Below are 22816 nucleotides of genomic sequence, written 5' to 3' on the forward strand. Positions count from 1 at the left end.
ATAAATCAAATCCAGGAACTCACAAAAATCTAATCAGTTGATACACTTGCGAAGCTGTTTCACAATGCAGAGGAAGGGGCCCGAATAGATTAAATTGGTAAGAAGGAGGAAGATAAAATGGGGGATAAAGGGTGGAAATTGGTGGTATTGAAAAGGAAGAGATTAATTGAAAGTTGTTGTATAACAGCCTGTGCCTCCCACACACACTGTTCCCCAAATGACAGCCAGTCAGGCATTTACCACCTGTATCTCCACCCTTGGGAAACCAAGGAACAGAGGTGAGTAGGCAGGGGTTCTCTAATACAGGTGGTAAGGATCAAACAACAGATAACATTTCAAAGAAATCTGAGGGCTTAGTCTGAGTCAGTGTTTGTCAGGAAGGGGGTTTTGCAGAAACTTTAGGGTTTCCTGCTCAGACCCTTAACATATGAATGAAAACATTCTTAGCAGAGCAGGTTTCACAGGTTTGTTTGTTTTTTTTTTTTAAGGAATTCTTTGTGATGTCAGATTCTTTGCCCCCCTCTGCTCTAGCAAGGCAAGGAGCTGCACCCCTCCCCATCAGGTATTTAGGCTTAAGTAGATTAGAGCCAGGAAAGCACTTCTCCCAGAGGACATGGGGACTTGGCTATGTCACATAGCTGGGGGGCACGGGTCTATTGCTTACTTTTGTTGCAGGCCCCCCCCCCCCCGCAGAATCCTTCCATGAATGGCCTCCCAAGTGATTGAATCTAGCTTAGGTTGCCCCTCCTCTGAAGGGTCTTACCCGTCTCTGACTACCAACCATGCTTTGGGGGCAGGGAGGAAACTGAGGCAGCATTTGCTACCAGAGACAAGCTTTGTCTCCTGTGGCTCTCATTCTGGAGGTTGCTCCCTCATCCTTAGCCACAGGGTTAGTTACAATTCTTGAAACCAGGCAGAGCGGTCCACAACAGGTAGGGTCCTCAGGAGGGTTTTACTTTGGTAATGGGAAAATTAGCATTAGACTGAGCATCACTGTAGACCCTCTGAAGAAAAAAAAGTGGGGGGGAAGGCCTGAAAGGATCATCCTGTTTGCAGGTAACTTAACTGCATCACGGAAGAAAGCTCAAGAATATTTACAAGAATACAAAAATATCTAGCACCCAACAAGGTCTGGCAGCCAAAAAATTCACAATGTCTGGCATCCAAAAATTGTCAAGTTTACAAAGGTGCAGGAAAACGTGACTGATAACGAGGGAACCAGTCAAGATTGACCTGGAATTGACAAATATTAGATGTTGCAGACAGGGACATTATAACAGTTATTCCAGCTTTATTTCATATGTTCAAAAAGCTAAAGGAAAGATTGAACATGTTAAACAAAGACAGGAAAAAAATTAAAAACCCCAATTGAAGTTCAGGATTAATTTTTGTTTTAATTAAACAAGTGAAAAAAGTGAAGTTGTTGATAACTCTAGGAAAAGCAAAAATTGTTCATAAAAGGAAATGGTACTATTAGTATGTACTTGGTCTGCAGTAAATAAGATATATGGTATTAATATTATAAATAATAATTACAAGTACAACCAAAAATCACAGTATAGTATTAGATAATGTTAGTGTGTGTGTCTGTGTGTAGAGAAAAGTGTGGCAATGACTATGGTTGTAGAAGAGCTGTATCTTTGTCATAAACCAGTATTTAATTTCTAAATTGGTAAGTCAAGAAGCAGTGATGTGTCGTAACAAAATGTGGAGGTAACTACCAGAAGAAAATGTTAAAAGACTTTTAAGTGGTTGCCCCTGAGGAGTGAGAATAGTGGGGTTTTGTGAAAGGTAGGAGTAGGGGAATAAATTTTTATCACAAGACTTTAGTACTATGTGATAATTTTTTAAAATCATGAGCATGGATTATTTTAATTAAAATTCTATTTTAAAGGCAAAAAAGTATATCTGTATGCATGTGGGCGTGTGTATGTACGTATATAAATATTTATATGTCCATCGAAGATATTTAAAAATGTACTAAAGTTTCTGAAAAGATAGTTTCCTTGAATGGGACAGCATTTATTAATGTGTATAGGTTCTATTGTAATTGATAAAAATTACACTATACAATCACTGAGTTCTCACCAAGGTGGTCATTTCTGAATGTCAGAAAATAATTCCTGCTGTCCTGATGTAATGACTCTGTCATTCTGCTTTTCACCCTTGTGTTGCAGCTGCAGGATGTGAGCGTGAGTCTATGGCATGTGTACAGTAAGATGGATCCTGTGTCTCTGGAGAACTTGCTTTCAGAAGTAAGAAGCCAAACTTTATTTTACTTACAAATATTGCAACTAGCTCACTTATCTACTTAGTGTATGTAACTTGAAGAGATGCAGGATATATTTAGTTTACTGTGGTCAAAGAATTGAGCCGTTGCTTCTCTGATTATTGTCTTGAACTCCATGAAGGTAGCAGGGGACCTGGAAAAGTGATATGACCTCTTCCACAATGAGGAAACCTCACCTGAGGTGAGACCAAGGCCGCCGGCCTGGTCCAAGGTTTAGGCTTTCATCTAAAGACATTCTTTCTGTTGGGCTGGGCTCGAAAAACAATACAGAGGGTGTCTTTTTTGCACTTATTCTCTGTTATGGAAATATTAAAAAAAGATGGGGTACGGCTTAAAGGAATCAAGGATTAAAGAACGGGTCAGCAGACTTTTTCTATATAAGACTAAATAGTAATGTTTTAAGTTTTGTGTGCCCTGAGAGCAGCCACAGACAGTGCTTAAAAAAAAGTGGGTGTATCTGTGTTATAAGGAAATTTTATAAAAATATGTGGCCTGCTCACAGGCCCTAACTTGCCAACTCCTGGATTAGAGAATCAGGTATAAATTCTTCATCTGAACTTTGAAGGAAATATTTAGGGTGGGAAGAGAAACTTGCAATGATGGAGCAACAAACAAACAAAACTAAGAAATACTACTTTGGTTAAACAGCTCACTAGTGTCTCTTAGTGGTCACGGATAGAGATGCATGGAAACAGAACAGTTTGTAGCTTTTAAATGAAATTAGCTGTAATATCAAGGGCCCCCCTGCCCCCCAAATGAAAACTACACACCAGTCTCACTTACAAACATTAATGCCTGAATTTAAAGAAAACATTAGCAAACAGAACCTAATATCATGTTAGAAGAAACTTCCTAAATAAAATGCCATTAGTTGAAAAAAAAGAAGAGAGGTAAGTGGCTTAGGAGTTTCTGGAAGTATCTGAGACCCATGTCCCCCTGGTATGCAGTGCCCTCAATGTGTAGGTCACATGTGGAGGCTAGACATAGTGTTACAGTTTTGAGAACATCTTGAGCATCTCTGGAGTCAGTGCAGAGTGACTACCGAGGAGAACATTTTTAATTGCAACATCTTCCATTGCAACAGTGACAACCACCATGGGCTGAATATTAAGCCTTTCCTTGGCTTTCTGACTCCCCATGAGCTTGTATTCTTAGGTGGTATCATGAAAGAAGTGGAAGGAAGCTCTTTTTCTGTCTAACAGTGCACATCTTGTCTATCTGGAAGAGTGAAGGCTCAGAGCCAGATTTAATTTTATTTAGAAATAATAAAGTAAGATGATATGTCTTGGACACTAAGCACATTTATACCCACTACATTACAGAGCGCTCTTACAAATCAATAAGATAAACACAACAATGAGAACTGGGTGACAGCAGGACTTGGCTATTCGCAAAATGAGAAATAAAAATGACCATAGTTTTCCACTCCCAGTTAGGGAGATAGAAAGTCAAAAGAAATTACTGCTGTCACCCTAACAACCAAAACACTCTGAATAAGCAACAAAATAGTAGTTTAAAAATAAAACCATTAGAGAGCCGAAGATGCTAAGAAAGCTAAAAGAACTCAGTTCCAGAAAATGTAGGGTCCTTTTTAGAATGCTTATCTAATTTCTGGTGGAGCAGCAGAAGGAAGAGGAATCCATCATATTCAGGAATAAGTAGAAATCAGCTGACCTTTAAAAAAGCCATGTGGGGTGAGTCAGCACCTACTCATCGACTCTATCCCATCGGCCTTTACAAGTGCTAAGGGCTGTCATCAAAGGCTGGGAGCACAGGCAGGAAAGCTGAAAACCATCCCCCCAAGGCACTTGACATTCTGCTATCCACCTGGATTAGAGCAGAAGAGCAACCCTTTGGAGGCCTTGCGGGTATTTACAAAGTACAAGTAGCTGCCCTCTTAAGGCAGGGTGTAAAGCAACAAGACTGAGAAGGATCCCCTTACATAGAGCCAAGGGCTCTAGAGAGCTAGGAGAACTCCTTCACAACCAAAAAAAAACAAACAAAAAAAAAACTGGTAGCCAGCTTGTAAAGCAGGGATAGATAGGCCATGATTCCCAAAGCTTGTGGCTCAGCTGTATAACAGAGATTTCCAGAATCTTGCCAGTGCTCTGAGCAAAGTCTCTACTGAACTTCATACCTACCCTCAAATTATTTTAATTTAGTGATAAACTAAATCAAACTACAGATGCAATAAGATCCAGATCCATATCAATTACATATCAAATTGCTTAGGTCCTTATACTAGTAGGCTAACAAAAGAAAGGGTGTGCCCTTTCCAAGAGGTAAAATAGTATTTACCTCAATTTTTACTGTACTTTCAGACCAAATATGTGACATGATTAAAAAATTATAAAGTATGAAGAAGGAAGAAAATTTGATTTGTGGTCAAGAAATATAGTCAATAGAAGCAAACAGACCCAGATGTTAAAATTAACCAACGAATTTAAATAACTAATAAAAATGCCAAAGTAGGGAATTCCATCCAAGAGGGAGGCGTAGGTAGAAATCCTTTTCTTCCTCGCACAGCCAAAAGGAGATTACCAACCAATCTAAAAACAACAAACAGCCAGAAGTGCCAGAAAATCAAACTGCATGGAATTCCGACAATCAAAGAGTTAAAGAAACACGCACCAGACTGGTAGGAGGGACTGAGGAGGACAGAGAGAACCCATGGCAAGGCAGCAGACTGTGCGGGCAAGGCAGGGCTGGCTGAACAGGAGACTAAAGACTCAGGCTAGCTGTCAACTGCCGAGGAGGTTGCCATAGCAAGAGGAACTCCCAGTCTCACACAACAGAGTTCATTGGAAAGTTGGGCTAGAGCTGAGCAAGCAAGCCATGTTTTTCCCTCTCCAACGCCGCCCCTACAGACAGCACCATAACACAGCAAAGAGGGTCACCTCACCCGGGTGACTACCTAATGCCCTGCCCCCCTACAACATAACAGGTGCACTGAGACAAAGAAGTATGCCCCAAATGAAAGAACAGATCAGAACTCTGGAAAAATAGCTAAGTGACAAGGAGATAGCCAACCTATCTGATGCCCAGTTCAAAACACTGGTAATCAGGATGCTCACAAAACTGATTGAACTCGGTCACAAAATGAGGGAACAAAGGAAGGTTAACCAAAGTGAAGTAAAGCAAAATATACAGGGAATCAACAGCAAAGGGAAATAAACTGGGACTCAAATCAATGATCTGGAACAAATGGAAGAAATAAACATCCAATCAGAACAGAATAAAGAAACAAGAATTCAAAAAAATGAGGAGAGGCTTAGGAGCCTCTGGGACAACTATAAACATTCCAATATCCGAATCATAGGGTTGCCAGAAGGAGAAGAACAAGAGCAAGAAGTTGAAAACTTATTTGAACAAATAAGGCAAACTTCCTCAATATGGCAAAGGAAATAGACTTCCAGGAAGCCCAGAGAGTTCCAAAGAAATTGGACCCAAAGAGGAACACTCCAAGGCACATCATCATTAAGTTACCTAGATTAAAAATAAGGAGAGAGTCTTAAAAGCAGCAAGAGGAAAGGAGAGAGTTACCTGCAAAGGAGTTCTCATAAGACTATCAGCTGATTCCTCAGAAATAACCTTACAGGCAAGAAGGAGCTGGAAAGAAGTATTCCAAGTCAGGAAAGGCAAGGACCTACATCCAAGATTACTCTCTATTCAGCAGAGCTGTCATTTAGAATGAAAGGGCAGATAAAGTGCTTCTCAGACAAGGTCAAGTGAAAGGAGTTCATGCTTTGTGAAAGGCCCTTATGTGAAATGATAAAGGGACTTGTCTAAGAAATAGAAGATCAAAAACTATGAATAGTAAAATGACAACAAATTCACAACTATCAACAACTGAACCTAAAAAAAAACCTAAGCAAACAACTAGAACAGGAATGGATTCAGAGAAATGGAGATCACATGGAGGGTTTTCAGGGGGAAGGGAAGAAGGGAAAGGTACAGGGAATAAGAAGCATAATTGAAAGGCATAAAATAGATGGGGAGAGGTTAAAAATGGCATAGTAAACAGGGAAGTCAAAGAAGTTATATGTACAACCCATGGACGTGAACTAAGGGGGGCAGAATGCTGGAGGGTTGGGGGGGGTGTGGGGTGTGGGGCGGGTAAGGGGGGGAATTGGGACAACTGTAATAGCATAATCAATACAATATACTTTTGAAAAATGGGAGAAAATGCTAAAGAATATGGAGGAAAAGAAGACAACATGCATGAAGAGATGAGGAATTTCATCAGAGACCTGAAGGCTATAAATAGAAACACATGGAAAAGCTAGAAATTGAAAATACTATATAAGAATTGAAGAGTGTATTAGATTGGCTTAATTATCAGACTAGACAGCAATGAAGAAAAGTTCAATGAACTTGAAGACAAGTCAGTAGAAAGTTTCTAAACTGAAGGACAAAGAGAAAGCAAGGAAAGTGGAAAAGAGCATCCAGTATCTGTCAGACAATGTCAAATGATCTAACATAGTGTATTTGGAGTCATGGAAAGAGAGTAGAGAGAAAATAGGGCAGGGAATTTGAGTTGATAATGTCCAAGAACTTTCCAAATTGGTGGAATACTTCAATCCACAGATCCAAGAAGCTCAGTGAACAGCAAGTAGGATAGAGTAAACATGTATAAAAATGACTTAAGAATCTGTGGATCTCTTGTGGTGACTACAAATGTTAATAAAATCCAAATCCAACAACCACAAGAATTTAAATGCAATTCCAATCATTACTTGTGTCTTTAAAAATTACTTACAAGGGAACCTGTTCATACCCGTATTATTTCTCAAAACTGTTTTCTTCTCCCTTCTCTTGCTCCATAGCCTTCAAACTTCTCTAAAACCCCTTATATTCTCCACCATCAAAATACTTTTTCTGTTCATACGTATTTTTCCTTTGCCAAGACCTGTAACCTTACAGCCAGAAGTGACATCTAGGCTTTGATTCTTGTTGGCCAATCACTGCTGGCAGCTCTTCGATGGCCAGAGAACCTACAGCTCCGCACTCTCTGTCAGGTAGTGCAGAGCCCAAATGCAGCCTCCTCTGAGATCTGAGTTAGAAGCATGTTCAGAACATGTTTAGTGAGAAAAAGAAAAAGCAGACTAAACAACAAAACAAACAAGCAAGCAAAATATAACCAAAGACACTGAAATACAGGACAGGCTGACAGGGACCAGAGTGGAGAGGAGAGAGAATTTCAGAGGAAAAAGGGAAGGATTCACAGGAACAAGTATAAAGGACACATGGACAAAAACTAAGGCGGGGGGGGGCAGTGGAAATGGGAGGGAGGTGGGGAGCACTGGGAGGTGGGGGGTGGGATGGGAGTAAAAGACAGAAAACTGTACTTGAACAATAATTAAATTTTAAAAATCTTAAAAAAAAATTTAAAAGCAGAGTGTATTTTCATCTTTGTAAAACATTGTGTTTCTATGTCTTAGAAATTTCAATGTTATAATGTAATAAAAAGTCCTGGCGGTCTTTTTACTACATTACTTATTTTAATTTTCTCATCATTACTGCGTTATGTAATTCTTAAAAAAATCATTTTAAATACTGAAATTGAGCTTCCTTTCCCCTCTGAGCACTCAAGAGCTGCCCCTGCCAATGCCAGCCTAGGGCTGAGTTCTGTCTGAAGTTCAGCATCCTTCCCCACTGGCCAAGAGCCAAGGCATACCGAGTGTTTCTTGGGGTTTTCAGACCTTTGCTGCTTATCTGACCTCGATATCTATCTGGGCTTGTCTTCTGGACTTGACCTGGAAGAGTCGGAGCAGATAGACTTTCCCTTCTTCATCATGAGATTCAACTGACCCGTTCCACGTACATACACAGTATCCATTTCCACAAATGCACTGTTAGTGCTGGGGAAAATTAGAGAATAGTGTGTCTGGTGGAAAGCACACAGGCTCTGGGTATCTCTTACCAAGATATATTTCCACTTTTGCTGCTGGATAGTATTGCATCCTCAGGTCACTTTACTGTTCAGTGCCTCAGTCTCCTATCTACAGAGTGATCTATAAAGTGGGCATTGAGGAGAGTATCAGGAAGAATAGGTATGTATGTATGTATGTATGTATGTATACACATATATATATATATACATATATATATATACCAGCATATATAATGCTAGTTATTTGGATGTGAGGAAGAATACATATATACACACACACATATACATAGGGAAAATACATATCATATATATATATATATATACACACACACACACACATATAGGAAGAATATAACATGCATATATATACACTGTGTGTGTGTATTAACCATATATAATTCTGGTTATTTTTAGTATGAAAATTTATTACATCTTCCATTTTAGTCATAGTATGGAGCTGAAAGTAATATTAAACCGCTCATTCTATCTTATTCTGTAATTAGTACTGACACATCCATCTCCCTCAGGGAAGTTTTGAAGTTTTCTGGCAGCACTGTGCCTGTCTTCTCTGTGTCCCCAGAGCACACAGTGTTTTGCACATAGAACATAGAGAATGGCTACTGCTCAGCTCTGTAACTGCGTCTTGTTATAGACCCCTGCCAAGGTGGGTATTGCCATGTAGGCCATTAAAATGGAAACATACCTTTGAGCTTGTTTCTAAGCATAATTGAAAAAAATAAAGTGTATTCTGTATTAATAGCTATATTGGTTCTTTTTGTTCTTCTAAGATTCACAAATTGAAGCATTCTGGTATTATCCAAGGGATTGGACAGAGCTGAGTGAGAAAAGCACAGACCTACACTAGGTTGGACAGCCTCAGATATGGCTTCTTGGAGGCCAGTGATGTGTATTATGGGTGTCTGAGAGAGCAGACAAATGTCAGAATGTCAAGGGAGAAGCTCAGACGTTCTCAGCCAACTTGGGTTGGCTGACAGGCAAGGCATTTGAGGGTCAGAGAGGTTAATTTCCCTGTGAGGTTACACAGCCAGGAAGAGGTACAGCAAGGGTGCCAGCACAGGTATTTCTGAATCTAAACATACTTTCAGTGCTAAGTTGTAGTGGCAGCCAGCTGGAAATGGGAAGTGTACCTGGCACTAGAAGAGTTGAGCATTGAAGGTCTGTGGTTAATTAGAATGTTGGCAGAATGGCGAGTGTACTTCTCTCCAGAGTCCAGGAAGCCATGTGGGAGTAATTTAGTGCCAAAGTGGAAAGACAGCCCAAGACCTAGGATCAGGGCCACTGATTAGACTTGATAGTAGTGAGTCTGGATCTTAAACCGGAAGGTCTGGTTAACTAGGCCAGGGCACAGGCATGGTATGGCAAGACAGTCTGTCCCAGGCGATTGTAGATTGTAGATTGTAGTAATTGTAGATTACTGTATATTTGTATATATAATATATAACATATATATTATATATATATGAAGGATGAAAGAGTATGTTCCACAATATTATAATGTCCTTTATTTTCTGAGTTTTCTGTAATGATCATAAGTTGTATTTTTGTTTTTAAAGACTTTATTCAAATAACAGACTCAGAAAACAACATAAAACTAATGTATAACCTAATAATTGTTATAAAGTAAAGCAACAGAATGTTCTAGCTACCCCAGAAGCAATCCGTTGCCTCCTTTCTCTTACCCTAAGAATAACACTGTCATGAATTTTTTTCTTCATAATCTCACTTTTTACATTTTACCTATTATGCTATTACAGTTGTCCCAATTATCCCCCTTTTGCCCCCATCCATCCAGCACCCACCACTCCCGCAGGCAGTCCCCACACCATTGTTCTTGTCCATGGGTTGTGCATATAAGTTCTTTGGCTATTCCATTACCTATACCGTACTTTACATCCCCATGGCTATTCTGTAACTAACTATTTGTACTTCTTAAGCCCCTCACCTCTTCACATTCCCCCACACTCCCCTCCCTCCATCTGGCAATCATTAAATCACTCTCTGTATCCATGATTCTGTCACTATTCTTGTTTGCTTGGTTTGTTTTTTAGATTCAATTGTTGATAGATTTGTATTTATTGCCATTTTATTGTTCATCATTTTGATCTTCTTTTTCTTAAATAAGTTCCTCTGACATTTCATATAATAATGGTTTGGTGATGGTGAACTCCTTTACTTTCTTCTGGTCTGGGAAACTTTTTATCTGCCCTTTGATTCTAAATGATCTTTGCTGGGTAGAGCAGTCTTGACTGTAGGATCCTGCTTTTTATGACTTAGAATATTTCTTGCCAATCTCTTCTAGCCTGCAAAGTTTCTCTTGAGAAATTGGCTAACAGTCTTATAGGAATTCCTCTGTAGGTAACTAACTTCCTTTCTCTTGCTGCTTTTAAGAGTCTCTCTTTATCTTTAACCTTTGGCATTTTAATGATGATGTGTCTTGGAGTGGGCCTCTTTGCATCCATCTTGTTCGGGATTTTCTGTGCTTCCTGGACTTGCAAGTGTATTTCCTTCACCAAATAAAGGAAGTTTTCTTTCATTATTTTTTCATATAGATTTCCAGTTTCTCTTTCTGTCACCCCTATGATGCAAATGTTGGAATGCTTGAAGTTGTCCCAGAGGGTGCTTATTTATTTTCCTATTTTTGGATTCTTTTTTCTTCCTGTTGTTCTGATTGGTTTTTTGCTTCCTTATGTTCCAAATCATTGATTTGATTCTTGGCTTCATCCACTGTACTGTTGTTTCCCTATAAATTGTTCTTCATTTTAATTAGTGTATCCTTCATTTCTGACAATATTTTCTATGCTGTTGAGGTACTCACTAATTTTCTTGAGCATCCTTATAACCAGTGTTTTAAACTCTGCATCTGATAGATTGAATTTTGTTTAGTTCTTTTTCTGGAGTTTTGTTCTGTTATTTCATCTGGGCCATATTTCTTTGCTCACTTTGGTAGCCTCCACATGTTTGTTTCTATGTATTAGGTAGGGCTGCTATGACTCTGTGTCTTGGTAGCCTAATGTACTAGGTGTCCTGTAGGGTCCATTGCTACAGCTTTCCCTATCATCCAAGCTGAGAACTCAAGGAGTGCCCTTGGTGTGGCCTGAGCACAATCTCCTCTTGTAGTTGAACCTTGGTTGCTGTTGACAGGTCAATGGAAAGCATTAACCCAGGCCAGCTGCAAGGATGGGCTGTGACCACTGACCACTAAGCTCCGCCATCCATGGAGGATCAGCTTTGCAGGGGAAGGGTGTTGGTGCTCCAGTGTGGTCTGTAGCTGTCCACTGGGTATGTAGACCCTGGGGTTTCCCAGGTTGTACAGACCAAGATCAGCCCCCACCTGTGTTTTCCCTGAGACCACAATGCCTGTTCTATAAAGCAATCTGAGATGGCTGCTACTTGTGCTGGGCTTGGAGATTCCCAGATGAAGCCAAACCACAAATCCAGACTGGTTGCTGTGCAGTGCCATGCCTGGGGCCACTTAGCAGTAAGTAAGGGGTTTGGAACTCACTGAGGTTGGTTGTTGCTTGTTTGAAAGGATTTAGGAAGTTGTGAAGCATGATCCAAGACCAGCCATTCATATAAAAAAGCCACTTTTAACAGCTGTATGTTGGGTAGGACAGAGTCTTAGAGGATTTCCAGCTCTATGGCCCTGTTGGGGGAGGGCTCAGAAAAGGGACAGTGGTCTCTGTCTTTCTGTCTGGGAGAAAGCTGCCCCCCAGCTCTTTCCCTGAAGTCTGACACTTCAGTTCCCAACTGTATGTCACCAGTACCCTTCAAGTTGCTACACAGGTGTTAGAGCTCAGAGGGAGTGAGTCTGAGTAAGTCCATGCATGGGTTCTTTAAGAGAAACTGCTTGGGACTCTAGGAGTTTCTTCCACCAACTCAATCCCCACTGGTTTTTGCAGTCAGAAGTTACAGGGACTTATCTTCTTGACATTGGAACCCTGGGTTGGGGGGCCTGATGTGTGGCTGGGGTCCTCCCTCCCAACATAATCCCTCCTGAATTTTTAGCCACCACATGTGGTTGTGGGACCAGCCCTTTCTGCATCTCCACCCCTTCTACCTCTCTGGATGGATGTGGTTTCTTTAATTCTGTAGTTGTCAGACTTCAATTCAATTCAATTTCTGGTTGTTCTGAGTGATGGTTGTTCTGTCGTTCAGTTGTAATTTTAATGTTGTTGTGCAGGGAGGTGAGCTGTGTTTACCTATGCTGCTGTCTTGACCAGAAGTCTGTCTACACTGTCATGAATTCTATGGTAATTACCTCCTTAGTTTTCTTTGCATTTTTATCATTCACATGTGCTTCCATAAATACATAGTTTAGCCTTGCCTTGGAGTGTATTTTAGGTTTCTTTTAATCTGTAGGGTTCCCTTCCATCTCCTTGTTTCTCCCCATGGCACTATGTGTTGAAGAAACCAGATCATTTATCTTGTAGCTGTCTTCATTGGGATTTTGTCGATTGCTTTCCTGTGATGTAATTTAACATTTTCCCTTGTCTTCTGTATTTCTTGATTATTGATATTTCTGTTTTGAGATTTAATCAATTTCAGACCTGGAATTAGTCATTTTTCTAGTAAGTTTTGATTTCTGCGAGTGGCAAATGGTGTTTCGGCACCACAGTCTACGTGGTAGGAATTCTTATTGCTTCTGGTTTGGTCTCTGTTTTTAGACATCTTCAGTGGACTAAGCTAGGAAACTTACCTTTCTCTCTCTCCTCTCCCCTCTCTCTGCCTCTCCCCTCCCCCCTTTCCTTTCTCCCTTCCCTACTTCCTCCCGTCCATCTCCCTTCCTTTCTTCTCCCCTTCCCTTCCTCCTCACACTCCCTCTCCCTGTATGCATGTGTATATATACATACCTGATTTTTAAATCCTACATTAATATAAAACATTCAGAAAATAATAGAACTGGTTTTTTTACCTCCATGATTACTGAAAATAACTTTAGATACATGTAAACTTTATATAATCTATATATAATATACATATGTGTATATACATAAATATATGCACACATGCAAAAAAATATAGATCATTTGGGCAGCAAATAGTAAAGCCAGTTGAGAATGTTGTTTACACTAAGTATACACAGCAGAGATCCCTTGTGCTTTATTTCTTGGGCCAGAAGTACAGTTAGTGTGTAGCTAATACAGAGTCCGCAGGTCTCGATGATTCCCTGAGTCCCTGCCTCACCAAATTGCAGGCCCACCCAGTCTGCTTTCAGTGGCTTTTCCGTATGAATGGCCTTTCTTGACTCATGCTTCAGATTTTTCTAAAAAGTCTCAAATAAGCAGCATCTAGCATCAGCGTGCCCCATTGCCTCCCACTAAATAGCTCCAGGCCCAGCATTAACAGCAGCCAGCCTTTGGTCATAGCTTGTTCCTCTCCTAGGCACTTCCAGGCCCAACACTAGCAGCTATCTCTGGAGCACTTTGTAGCTCATGCTGAGTGGTCCTGGGTAGAACCCAAGTGAAAGCTGACCTTGTCCTGCACTTCCCAGGAGGCCCCAGAGGCAGCAAACTTGGTAAACAGTTTCAGACCATCGCAACCATTTCCACAAGTAACACATTCAAAAGTCATATTCAGGAGGCACCAGAGCCCTGTTGAAGTAAGTCCTGCCCTGTGGGGTTGCCCCTGCACAGCTGATCCTCCACCGTAGCTGCAGCCAGTTGTAGCTGACAGCCCTGGTAGTAAATCCCTCCCTCTAATGTGCCAACAGCAATCAAGGCTCAACTACAACAGGAGGGTGTACATCGCCCTCGTGGGGGCAGTGAGTGGAGGTGCACCTAGAGTACCCAGCTTGGGTGAACCAGGAGTCTGTGCCACTGGACCATACAGGGCACCTACTACATTAGGTCACTCCACCAAGCCCAGGAGACATAGTATCTCTACCTAATACACAGAAACACAGAGAGGCTCCCAAAATGAGACAAAGAAATGTGCCAGATGAAACTCCAGAAAAATAAGTAAACAAAATAGAGACAAGCAATCTACCAGATGGAGAATTCAAAACACTGGCTATAAGGATGTGTAATGAACTTAGGAGAAGAGTAAGTAGGCTTAGAGAGAACTTCAACAGCATAAAAAAGGACATAGAAACCATAAAAAAAGAACCAATCAGAAATGAAGGAAGCACTAAGTGAAATGGATAATTTACATGGAATCAAGAGTAGAGTAAATGAAAACAGTGATAAGGAATATAAGGAAGCAAAAACCACCCAATCAAAAGGGCAAAAGAGCCCTGGCTGGTGTGGCTCAGTGGATTGAGTGCTGGCCTGCAAACCAAAGGGTCTCCAGTTCAGTTCCCAGTCAGGGCACATGCCTGGGTTTCAGGCCAAGTCTCCAGTTGGGGGAACACAGAGGCAACCACACACTGATGTTTCTCTCCCTCTCTTCCTCCTTCCCTTACCCTCTGTCTGAAAATAAGTAAATAAAATCTTTTTAAAAAGAAGAAATCTCAACAAATTTAAAAATATTTTTTTAAAAGAGCAAAAGAAAAAAGAATCCCCCAAAAAATGATAGTGTAAGGAGCCTTTGGGACAACATCAAGCATATCAACATTTGCATCATGGGGCTGCTAGAAGGAGAAGAGAGAGCAAGGAATTGAAAACCTATTTGAGAAAATGACAAAAAAACTAACCTAACCTGGTGAAGGAAATAGACATACAAGTCCAGAAGGAGCAGAGAGCCCCAAACATGATGAACCCAAAGAGGGTCAACACCAAGACACATCATAATTAAAATGCAGAAAGCTAAAGATAAATAAATCGTTCAAAAGTAGCAAGGGAAAAGCAGCTAGTTGCCTACAAAGAAGCTCCTATAAAACTGTCAGCTGATTTTTCAACAAAAACTTTGCAGGCCAGAACAAAGTGGCAAGAACTATTCAAAGTGATGAAAAGCAAGGACCTATAACCACAATTATTCTACTCAGCAAAGCTGTCATTTAGAATCAAAGGATATATGAAGAGCTTCCCAGACAAGAAAAAGCTAACGGAGTTCACCACCACCAAACCAGTATTATATGAAATGTTAAAGGGTCTTCTTTAAGGAAGAAAAGGAATAAAAAATTTAAAATATGAGCACGGGGTGGGGGGGCAGTGGATTGGGATGGGAGTAAAAAAACAAAACTGTACTTCAACAAATAATAAGAAATAAGTAAAAAAATTAATAAATTTAAAAAGAATATAAATTCCATGAAAATAGAAAAAAACAAAAAATATGAACAATAAAATGGCAATAAATACATATCTATCAACAGTTGAATCTAAAAAACAAAATAAATGAAGTAGCAGAACAAAAATAGACTCATAGGTACAGAGAACATTCTGACAGTTGCCAGATGGGAAGGGGGTTGAGGATATGGGTGAAAAAGATGAAGGGATTAAAAAGTACAAATTGGTAGTTACAGAATAGTCATGAGGATGTAAAGTACAGCATAGGAACTATAGTAAATAATATTCTAATAACTATGATGTCAGATGGATACGAGATTTATCAGGTCAATCACTTAAAGTAAGTTATATAGTATTTAATCACTGGTGTATAAAAGTAATAAAATATTGTGTCAACTGTAACTCATAAATTAAAAATTATTTTTAAAAAAGAATATCGAGGTAATAGAAATATCACCTGAACCTAGAATTACAATGTAAAATCGTCTACTTCTGAATTTGTTAAATTCTAAAATGAAACCATGTATTATTTCCCCACCAATTCACATCCCACAATAACTTTATATGTTAAGTGTTTGAATGTGTATTTGTATGCACATACCTTCAGTGAACTTGTTTGAATGAAAGAAATTGGTGTAATTATTTTATATAATAAAGCATAAAAAATTAAGTTAATGATAAAAAAATAAGCAGTTGGAGGCCATCACTGTCCTTTATAAAACAGCTTTATTATCATTTATTTACCATACAATTCATCCATTTTAAGTGTACAATTCAGTGATTTTTTTATGGTAAATGTGCAGAGTCGTGCAACTGTCACCTTAATTGAATTTTAGAACATTTTCCTCAACCCAGGAAGTTCCCCTGTGCTCACCGTGCTCAGTCTCCATTTCTAGTCCCAGCCCCATGCAAACCACCGATCTACCTTCTGCCTCTATAGACTTGCCTTTTCTGGGTATTTCATATAATTGCGCCATATACAGGTGGCCTTTTATGTCTGGCTTCTTTCACTTGACATGTACTTGAGGTTCAAACAGTAGCATGTGTTAGTAGATGGCTACCACCTTTTAAAACAACATATATTTAAGTGATCTGGTATTTTGAGGTCAGTTGCAGTTTCGTGGTTCTGATTTTTTAAAGTACCTCATTTAAATGACTAAATGTGCTATGTTTTTCATTTTCTTCCTAGGATTTGGTGACTTTTGAACATCAGTGGACTAGTTTCTTTGCTAATTTTGACACAGAAATTCCTTTCCTGCTGGAACTTTCTGAATCTCAGGCGGGTGAGGTATGTATGGGAAGAGTCAAAGGGAAAGAAGAAATTGATTCATTTATTTAGTGTTTTTACCTTTATTTAAGTTTTTTTTTAAAGAATTCAGCACTGCCAATCATAATTTGTTTTGGTTATCATTTCCTTAAGCTTTGTCACATCTTCTAAAGAAGTTTTTAACCCATGCCAATCTGTATATAAAAGTTGGGGGTTTTCTGTGCGTTTCTACAGAGGTACTCATTTTTCAGTGTGGTGGTGCCTCTGTCAGCCAGGAATCCCATCAGGCACTAATGAATAAGCCTAGGAGTCATTTTCCACCAATGAATAGTAAATCTTCGTCAGTTGAGCCTCCTGGTAATGCCAGCCTTTCTTTCTCAGTAAACAATAATGAAGTTACTAGGTTCTGGCTAAGACCCACTTTGTGAGTAAACTGAAGTATCTAAATTAAGAACCAAGCCACAGGACCATCCCCAAAACTAGTCAACAGTAATGATCAGAAGAGCAACCTTGAGCTTGCATTTGAGCCTTCCTGAGGCTTGCACTGCCAGTCCTCAGTTCTTTTTTGCTTTATCCAGTGTGGCCCAGACTAAACCCTACTCCTGATGTTGGGAACTGGAGTTGATCTTTGTTGTCATGCATTGTACTTTTACATCATGTTATAAACCCCACAATGTATTGCTACTATTTTTGTTTAAATAGTAAGTTATCTTTTTAATCTTTAAAAATGTTTCTTAAGCAATTTAAATAATGTTAAAATCTTGCCTGTTTGCCCATGTAATTAGTCTTCCTGATGCTCTTCATTCCTTTATGTAGATCCAGGTTTCCATTTGGTATGGTTTCCTTCTCCCCAAAGGATGGCCTTTAATATTTTTTGTGGTTTGAATTAAGTCTGAAGATAATTTTTATTTCACCTTCATTTTTGAAAGATATTTTTGCCATGTATAAAATTCTGCATTGACAGGTTTTCTCTTCAGTACCTGAAAAATGTTCATTGCCTCTATCGCATTGTTTCTGCTGAGGTCTTCTATCTTTATGCATCTTTTTTTGTACATAAGTGGTTCCCCCCCCCACCTCTCGTAGCTTTTAAGATTTTCTCTTTTAGACTTCCACCAAGATGGAGGCATAGGTGGAGACGCCATGCTTTCTCACACAACCAAGTTTAGAGACAGCTAAATATTAGCAACAGAAAACACAGCCAGAACACAGAAAATTGAACTTCTCGGAAGTCTGTTAACAAATTCTTCAGCCTGACCAGTAAGGGGCGAAACCAGCAGCTGGCAGAATGGGGTAGCACAGGAAAACTCAGTCAGATGGACTCAGGCGCCAGAAACCAGGCACAGGGTTGGACCTAGTGAGAGATCCAGCCAGCGACCTCGGGGAAACAGCGAGAGAGCAGGGCTGCAGGTTGACTGTGGTTGCACATTCGTGCACGGATAGACAAGTGAGGGAGTGGGCGATTGGACGGGACCCAGCGGGTCCCCGCGGTGAGCAGCAGCGGAGGGCGCCACCATTTCCCCGCTCTGACCATGCCCCCACATATAGCGTCACAACCCAGCGACCTGGGAGTCCAAGGCTCCGCTCCTCATACTTAACGGGCACGAACAGACCAAAACATGGCTCAAGAAGATCTCAAAGCCCCAGAGCCTATAAATCTAAGCGATGAAGAAACAGCAAAACTCTCAGACACACAGTTTAAAACACTGGTGATCAGGATCCTCACAGAACTGGTTGATTATAGACACAAATTAGAGAAACATATGAAGGCGAAACTAATTGAAATGAATGGAATTGCACAGGACACCAATAGCAATGAAGAGGAAACTGGGACTCAAATCAATGGAGTGGACCAGAAGAAAGCAAATAATGGCCAAACAGAAAAGAGTGAAGAAGCAAGAATTCAAAAAAATGAGGAGAGTCTTAGGAACCTCCAGGACATCTTTAAACGCTCCAACATCTGAATTATAGGGGTACCAGAAGGGGGAAAGGCACAGCCACCAGTGGAAAACTTATTTGAACAAATAATAAAGGAGAATTTCCCCAATCTGGCAAAGGAAATAGACTTCCAGGAAATCCAAGGAAGCTCAGAGAGTCCCAAAGAAGTTGGACCCAAGAAGAAACACACCAAGGCACATCATCATTACATTAGCCAAGATTAAAATGAAGGAGAGAATCCTAGAAGCAGCAAGAGCTAAGGGGACAGTCACCTACAAAGGAGTTCCCATCAGACTGTCAGCGGATTTCTCAGAAGAGACCTTACAGGCAAGAAGGGGCTGGAAAGAGGTATTCCAAGTCATGAAATCCAAAGACCTACAACCAAGATTGCTCTATCCAGCAAAACTCTCATTTAGAATGGAAGGGCAGATAAAGTGCTTCTCAGATAAGATCAAATTCAAGGAGTTCATCCTCACCAAGCCCTGACTTACCTAAGAAAAAGAAGTTAAAAAAAGATGAACAGTGAAAGGACAGCAAACTCACAGTTATTAACAACCACACCTAAAACAAAAGCAAATTAAGAGGACAGCTAGATTAGGAGTGGAGACATAGAAATGAAGATCACATGGAGGGTTAGCAACAGGGGAGTGAGGGGAGGAGAAGGTACAGAGAATAAGTAGCATAGACAGTACATAGAAAATAGATGGGGAGGGGCAAGAATAGTATGGGAAATATAGAATCTAAAGAACTTGAGACGCATGGTCATAAACTAAAGGGGGGGTAATGGTGGGGATGGGGGGATAGGGTGGAGGGGAATGAAGGGGGGAATAGAACAACTGTAATGGCATAATCAATAAAAAAATTTTTTTAAAGATTTTTATTACTGGTTTATGAATAATTTAATTATGATGTGTCTTGCTATAATTATGTTTCATGTGCTTAGATTTTGTTGAACTTCTTGGATCTGTGGGCTTATAGTCTTCATCAAGTTTGGAAAGTTCTTGACCATTCAATTTTTTTTCTGTCCTTTCCTTTAGAGACTCAATTATCTCTATAACACATCTGTCACTAATGCCTTTTTCAGTTTTTAGATTCTTTTTTCTTCTCTTGTTACTGGTTCTAAGAGTGAAATCTATTCTAAAAGTTCTGCTCAGTGACATGTCTCTCCTTGCTTCTTACTTATTCTCATTCCTCCCCTCTCTTCACTCTTTTCCTACTCACTTTACTACCAGTTGGTAACAAATCTCTGCAGTTTCTGGTGTATCTTTTCTGTCACTTGCACAGATGATCAGATACATGTGTTATTATTTTTTTTATTCTTACCTGACAACATTTTTTTTTATGGCTTTTGGAAAGAGGGAAAAAGAAACATTAGCATGAGAGAGAAGCATCGATTGGTTGCCTTCTCAACCAGGCATCGAATCCACAACCTGAGTATGTGCTCTGACTGGGAATCAAACCCATGACCTTTTTGTCTGTGGGATGCTGCTCCAGTCAACTGAGCCACACTAGCCAGGGCACATGTGTATTTTCTTATACCCATTTATTTTATTTATTGAAGGGTAGCATACTATATGTAGTCATTTCCACTTCGCTGTTTTCACTTTAACAGTATATCCTGGAACTCTGTCTAGGTCAGTTCATTGAGACCTTATTTTCTGTTATAATTCATAGTATTCCACTGTATGGATTTATCTTAACTTAGGTATGCATTTAGATTGTTTTTTATATTTTGCCATTACAAACAGTGCCACAGTAAATAACTCTGTGCATACGGATTTTCATATAGTTGGGGGTTTGTATATCTGGTAATGGGATTGCTGGGTCAGACAGTAGGGGCATACGTAGTATTGCCAAGTTTCCCTTCAGAAGGGCTGCACAGTCTGTACGCCCTCCAGCAGTACCTGCAAGCGCCTCTTCCAGCACAGCCTCGCCGATAGAATGTGTTGCTATACTTTCAATTCTTGACAGTTTCATAGCTGAGAAATGGTTTCTGTGCATTATTTTAATTTGTATTTTGTTTGAAGGCCATTTTATGTTCTCATATGTTTTTCTAATTTAACAGTCATTAAATGTTAACATTTGTCTGACCCCCGATACATATATATAACAAATTATATATATATATATGTGTGTGTGTGTGTGTGTGTGTGTGTGTAGATATATATTTATGCCTATATACAAATATACATGAGAGGTTTTGTGATTGTTTTATAAAATTATGATCTTAATATATACAATGTTGGCTTCTTTTTTAGCCATTCAGAAGTTATTTCAGTCATGGAATGATCTCCAGCCATATAACTGAAAACAGGTGAGGTTCTCGGGGAAGAAATGGAAATGGTAATAGAGAAAACGAGATTGACGAAGGAGGGTGGGGGTGGGGAGCATCTAAGCCTGGACATTAGAATCAGGAAGATGTGGGTTGGCTTTGGTCATCACAGGGTAAGAAATCCATACTCTGTAAAATTGTCTGTGTCGCTGCTTTTGTATTTTTAAAAAATACAGATTTATAATAAACTAGCTTTTAAAACATTGTAACTTGCTGAAAGCTAAAGAAAAGAATTTGTGCCCTGGCTGGTGTGGCTCAGTGGATTGAGCACGGGCCTGTAGGGCAGAGGGTCGCTGGTTCGGTTCCCAGTCCGGGCCTGGGTTGCGGGCCAGGTCTCCAGTTGGGGACATATGAGAGGCAACCACACACTGATGTTTCTCTCCCACTCTTTCTCCTTCCCATTCCCTCCCTATAAAAATAAATAAATAAAATATTTAAAAAAAGAAAAGAATTTGTTATTCCATCCCCAGCCCATGAAAGCTAGAGGAAGCAGAATGTCCAAGGGCTGGGCAGGGTCAGTAGTGGCTTGTGGGGAATAAGAGGGATCATCCCGTCATGCGAAGGTTCAGCCCCAGAAGATGGAGCTGCGAGGGTACTTGTGCACTAGTCGTCTTTGGCGTGTTTCCTTCAGCAGCTCTCGTCATGACAACCAGGACTGCCCAGCAGAGGATAGTTCCTCTGATGGACAGATGGGAGCAGATCCTTCCTGTCCTCCCCAGTTCCAACCCTTGTGACAGTGAGACATGTTACCCCAGCCGGGCGTCAGTCATCTCCTTCTGCCCGGTCACTTAACTTGAAGTGAGCTTCTGAAGAAAAATCAATCATGTTTACTGATGCTTAAGAAAGTTTTTGTGTGTGTGTTTTAAAAGATTTTTATTTATTTGTTTGTTTTTAGAGAGGGGGAAGGGTGGGGAGGAGAGGGAGAGAAACATCCATGTGCAAGAGAAACATCGATCGGTTGCCTCTCGCATGCCCCAAGCTGGGGACCTGGCCTACAGCCCAGGCATATGCCTGGCTGGGAGATCAAACCTGTAACCTTTCGGTCTGTGAGACAGTTCCCAACTTACTGAGCTTCACCAGTAAGGGCAAGAAAGTATATTTAAGAGTAATGAAAAGAGACAGAGAGAATTTTCCATGTAATAAACACTAAGAACTATGTAAGAAAAGGGTAAGGGGATAAAGGAAACTCAGTCTGTTTTAGCTGCTATAACAAAAATACCATAAACTGGGTGGCTTACACACACACAGACATTTATCTCTCACAGGTCTGGAGTCTGGGAAGACCAAGATCATGGTGCTGGCAGATTTGGGGTCTCGTGAGGGCCCACTTCCTCACTGATGGCTGTCATTTCTCTGTAACCTCATGTGGCAGAAAGAGCTAGTGGTCTCCAGAACCTCTTTTAGAAGAGCCCCTTTAATAGCCCCGTTAATGAGGGATCCACTCTTATGACCTAATCACCTCCCAGAGGTCCTATCTTCCTAATACTATCACTTCGGGGGTAAGGATTTTAACATACGGATTTATGAGGACACAAACATTTGGTCCATAGCAGAACTGTTTTTTAAAAATATCCTTTAGTCATCGAATATTGAGAATATATGCCATAATAAGCAAGAGATACTTGGTTAAAAAATAAACCAGACATGGTCTCTGCCCTCATAGAGTGTATATTATGGTGGAGAAATAAGACATTAATCAAGCAACCTCACAGGGAACTATATAATTCCAAACTCTAGTGCCATGAAGGAGAAAAGAACATGGTACTGTTAAGACCATAACTGGAGAGTGTGACCTCCTTTGGGGGAAGAGAGCCCAGATGGCTGAGAAGGGAGAAGAGCAGTGGTCCTGAGGTGAGAACATAAGGGACATAAGAGAAGGTGACCTTGGCTGAGATATGGGAGCTGGGAGAGCGTG

At 40.2% G+C, this 22816-nt stretch overlaps 1 protein-coding gene across 2 annotated transcripts in view; it reads left to right on the forward strand.

Moving 5' to 3' along the window:
• The window catches only part of DNAAF9 (dynein axonemal assembly factor 9), a 124735-nt gene that overhangs the window by 29487 nt on the left and 72432 nt on the right, over positions 1 to 22816 (forward strand). For both annotated transcript variants that reach the window (XM_053671071.1, XM_053671072.1), the window contains exons 7-9: positions 2178 to 2255; positions 16557 to 16655; positions 20828 to 20883. In XM_053671071.1, the coding sequence (XP_053527046.1) occupies positions 2178 to 2255; positions 16557 to 16655; positions 20828 to 20883 (233 nt within the window). The remainder of the gene's footprint in view (positions 1 to 2177; positions 2256 to 16556; positions 16656 to 20827; positions 20884 to 22816) is intronic.

Source organism: Artibeus jamaicensis, unplaced genomic scaffold (assembly GCF_021234435.1).
Source record: "Artibeus jamaicensis isolate MK-2021 breed Jamaican fruit bat unplaced genomic scaffold, CSHL_Jam_final contig_685, whole genome shotgun sequence".
Classification (NCBI taxonomy): Eukaryota; Metazoa; Chordata; class Mammalia; order Chiroptera; family Phyllostomidae; genus Artibeus; species Artibeus jamaicensis.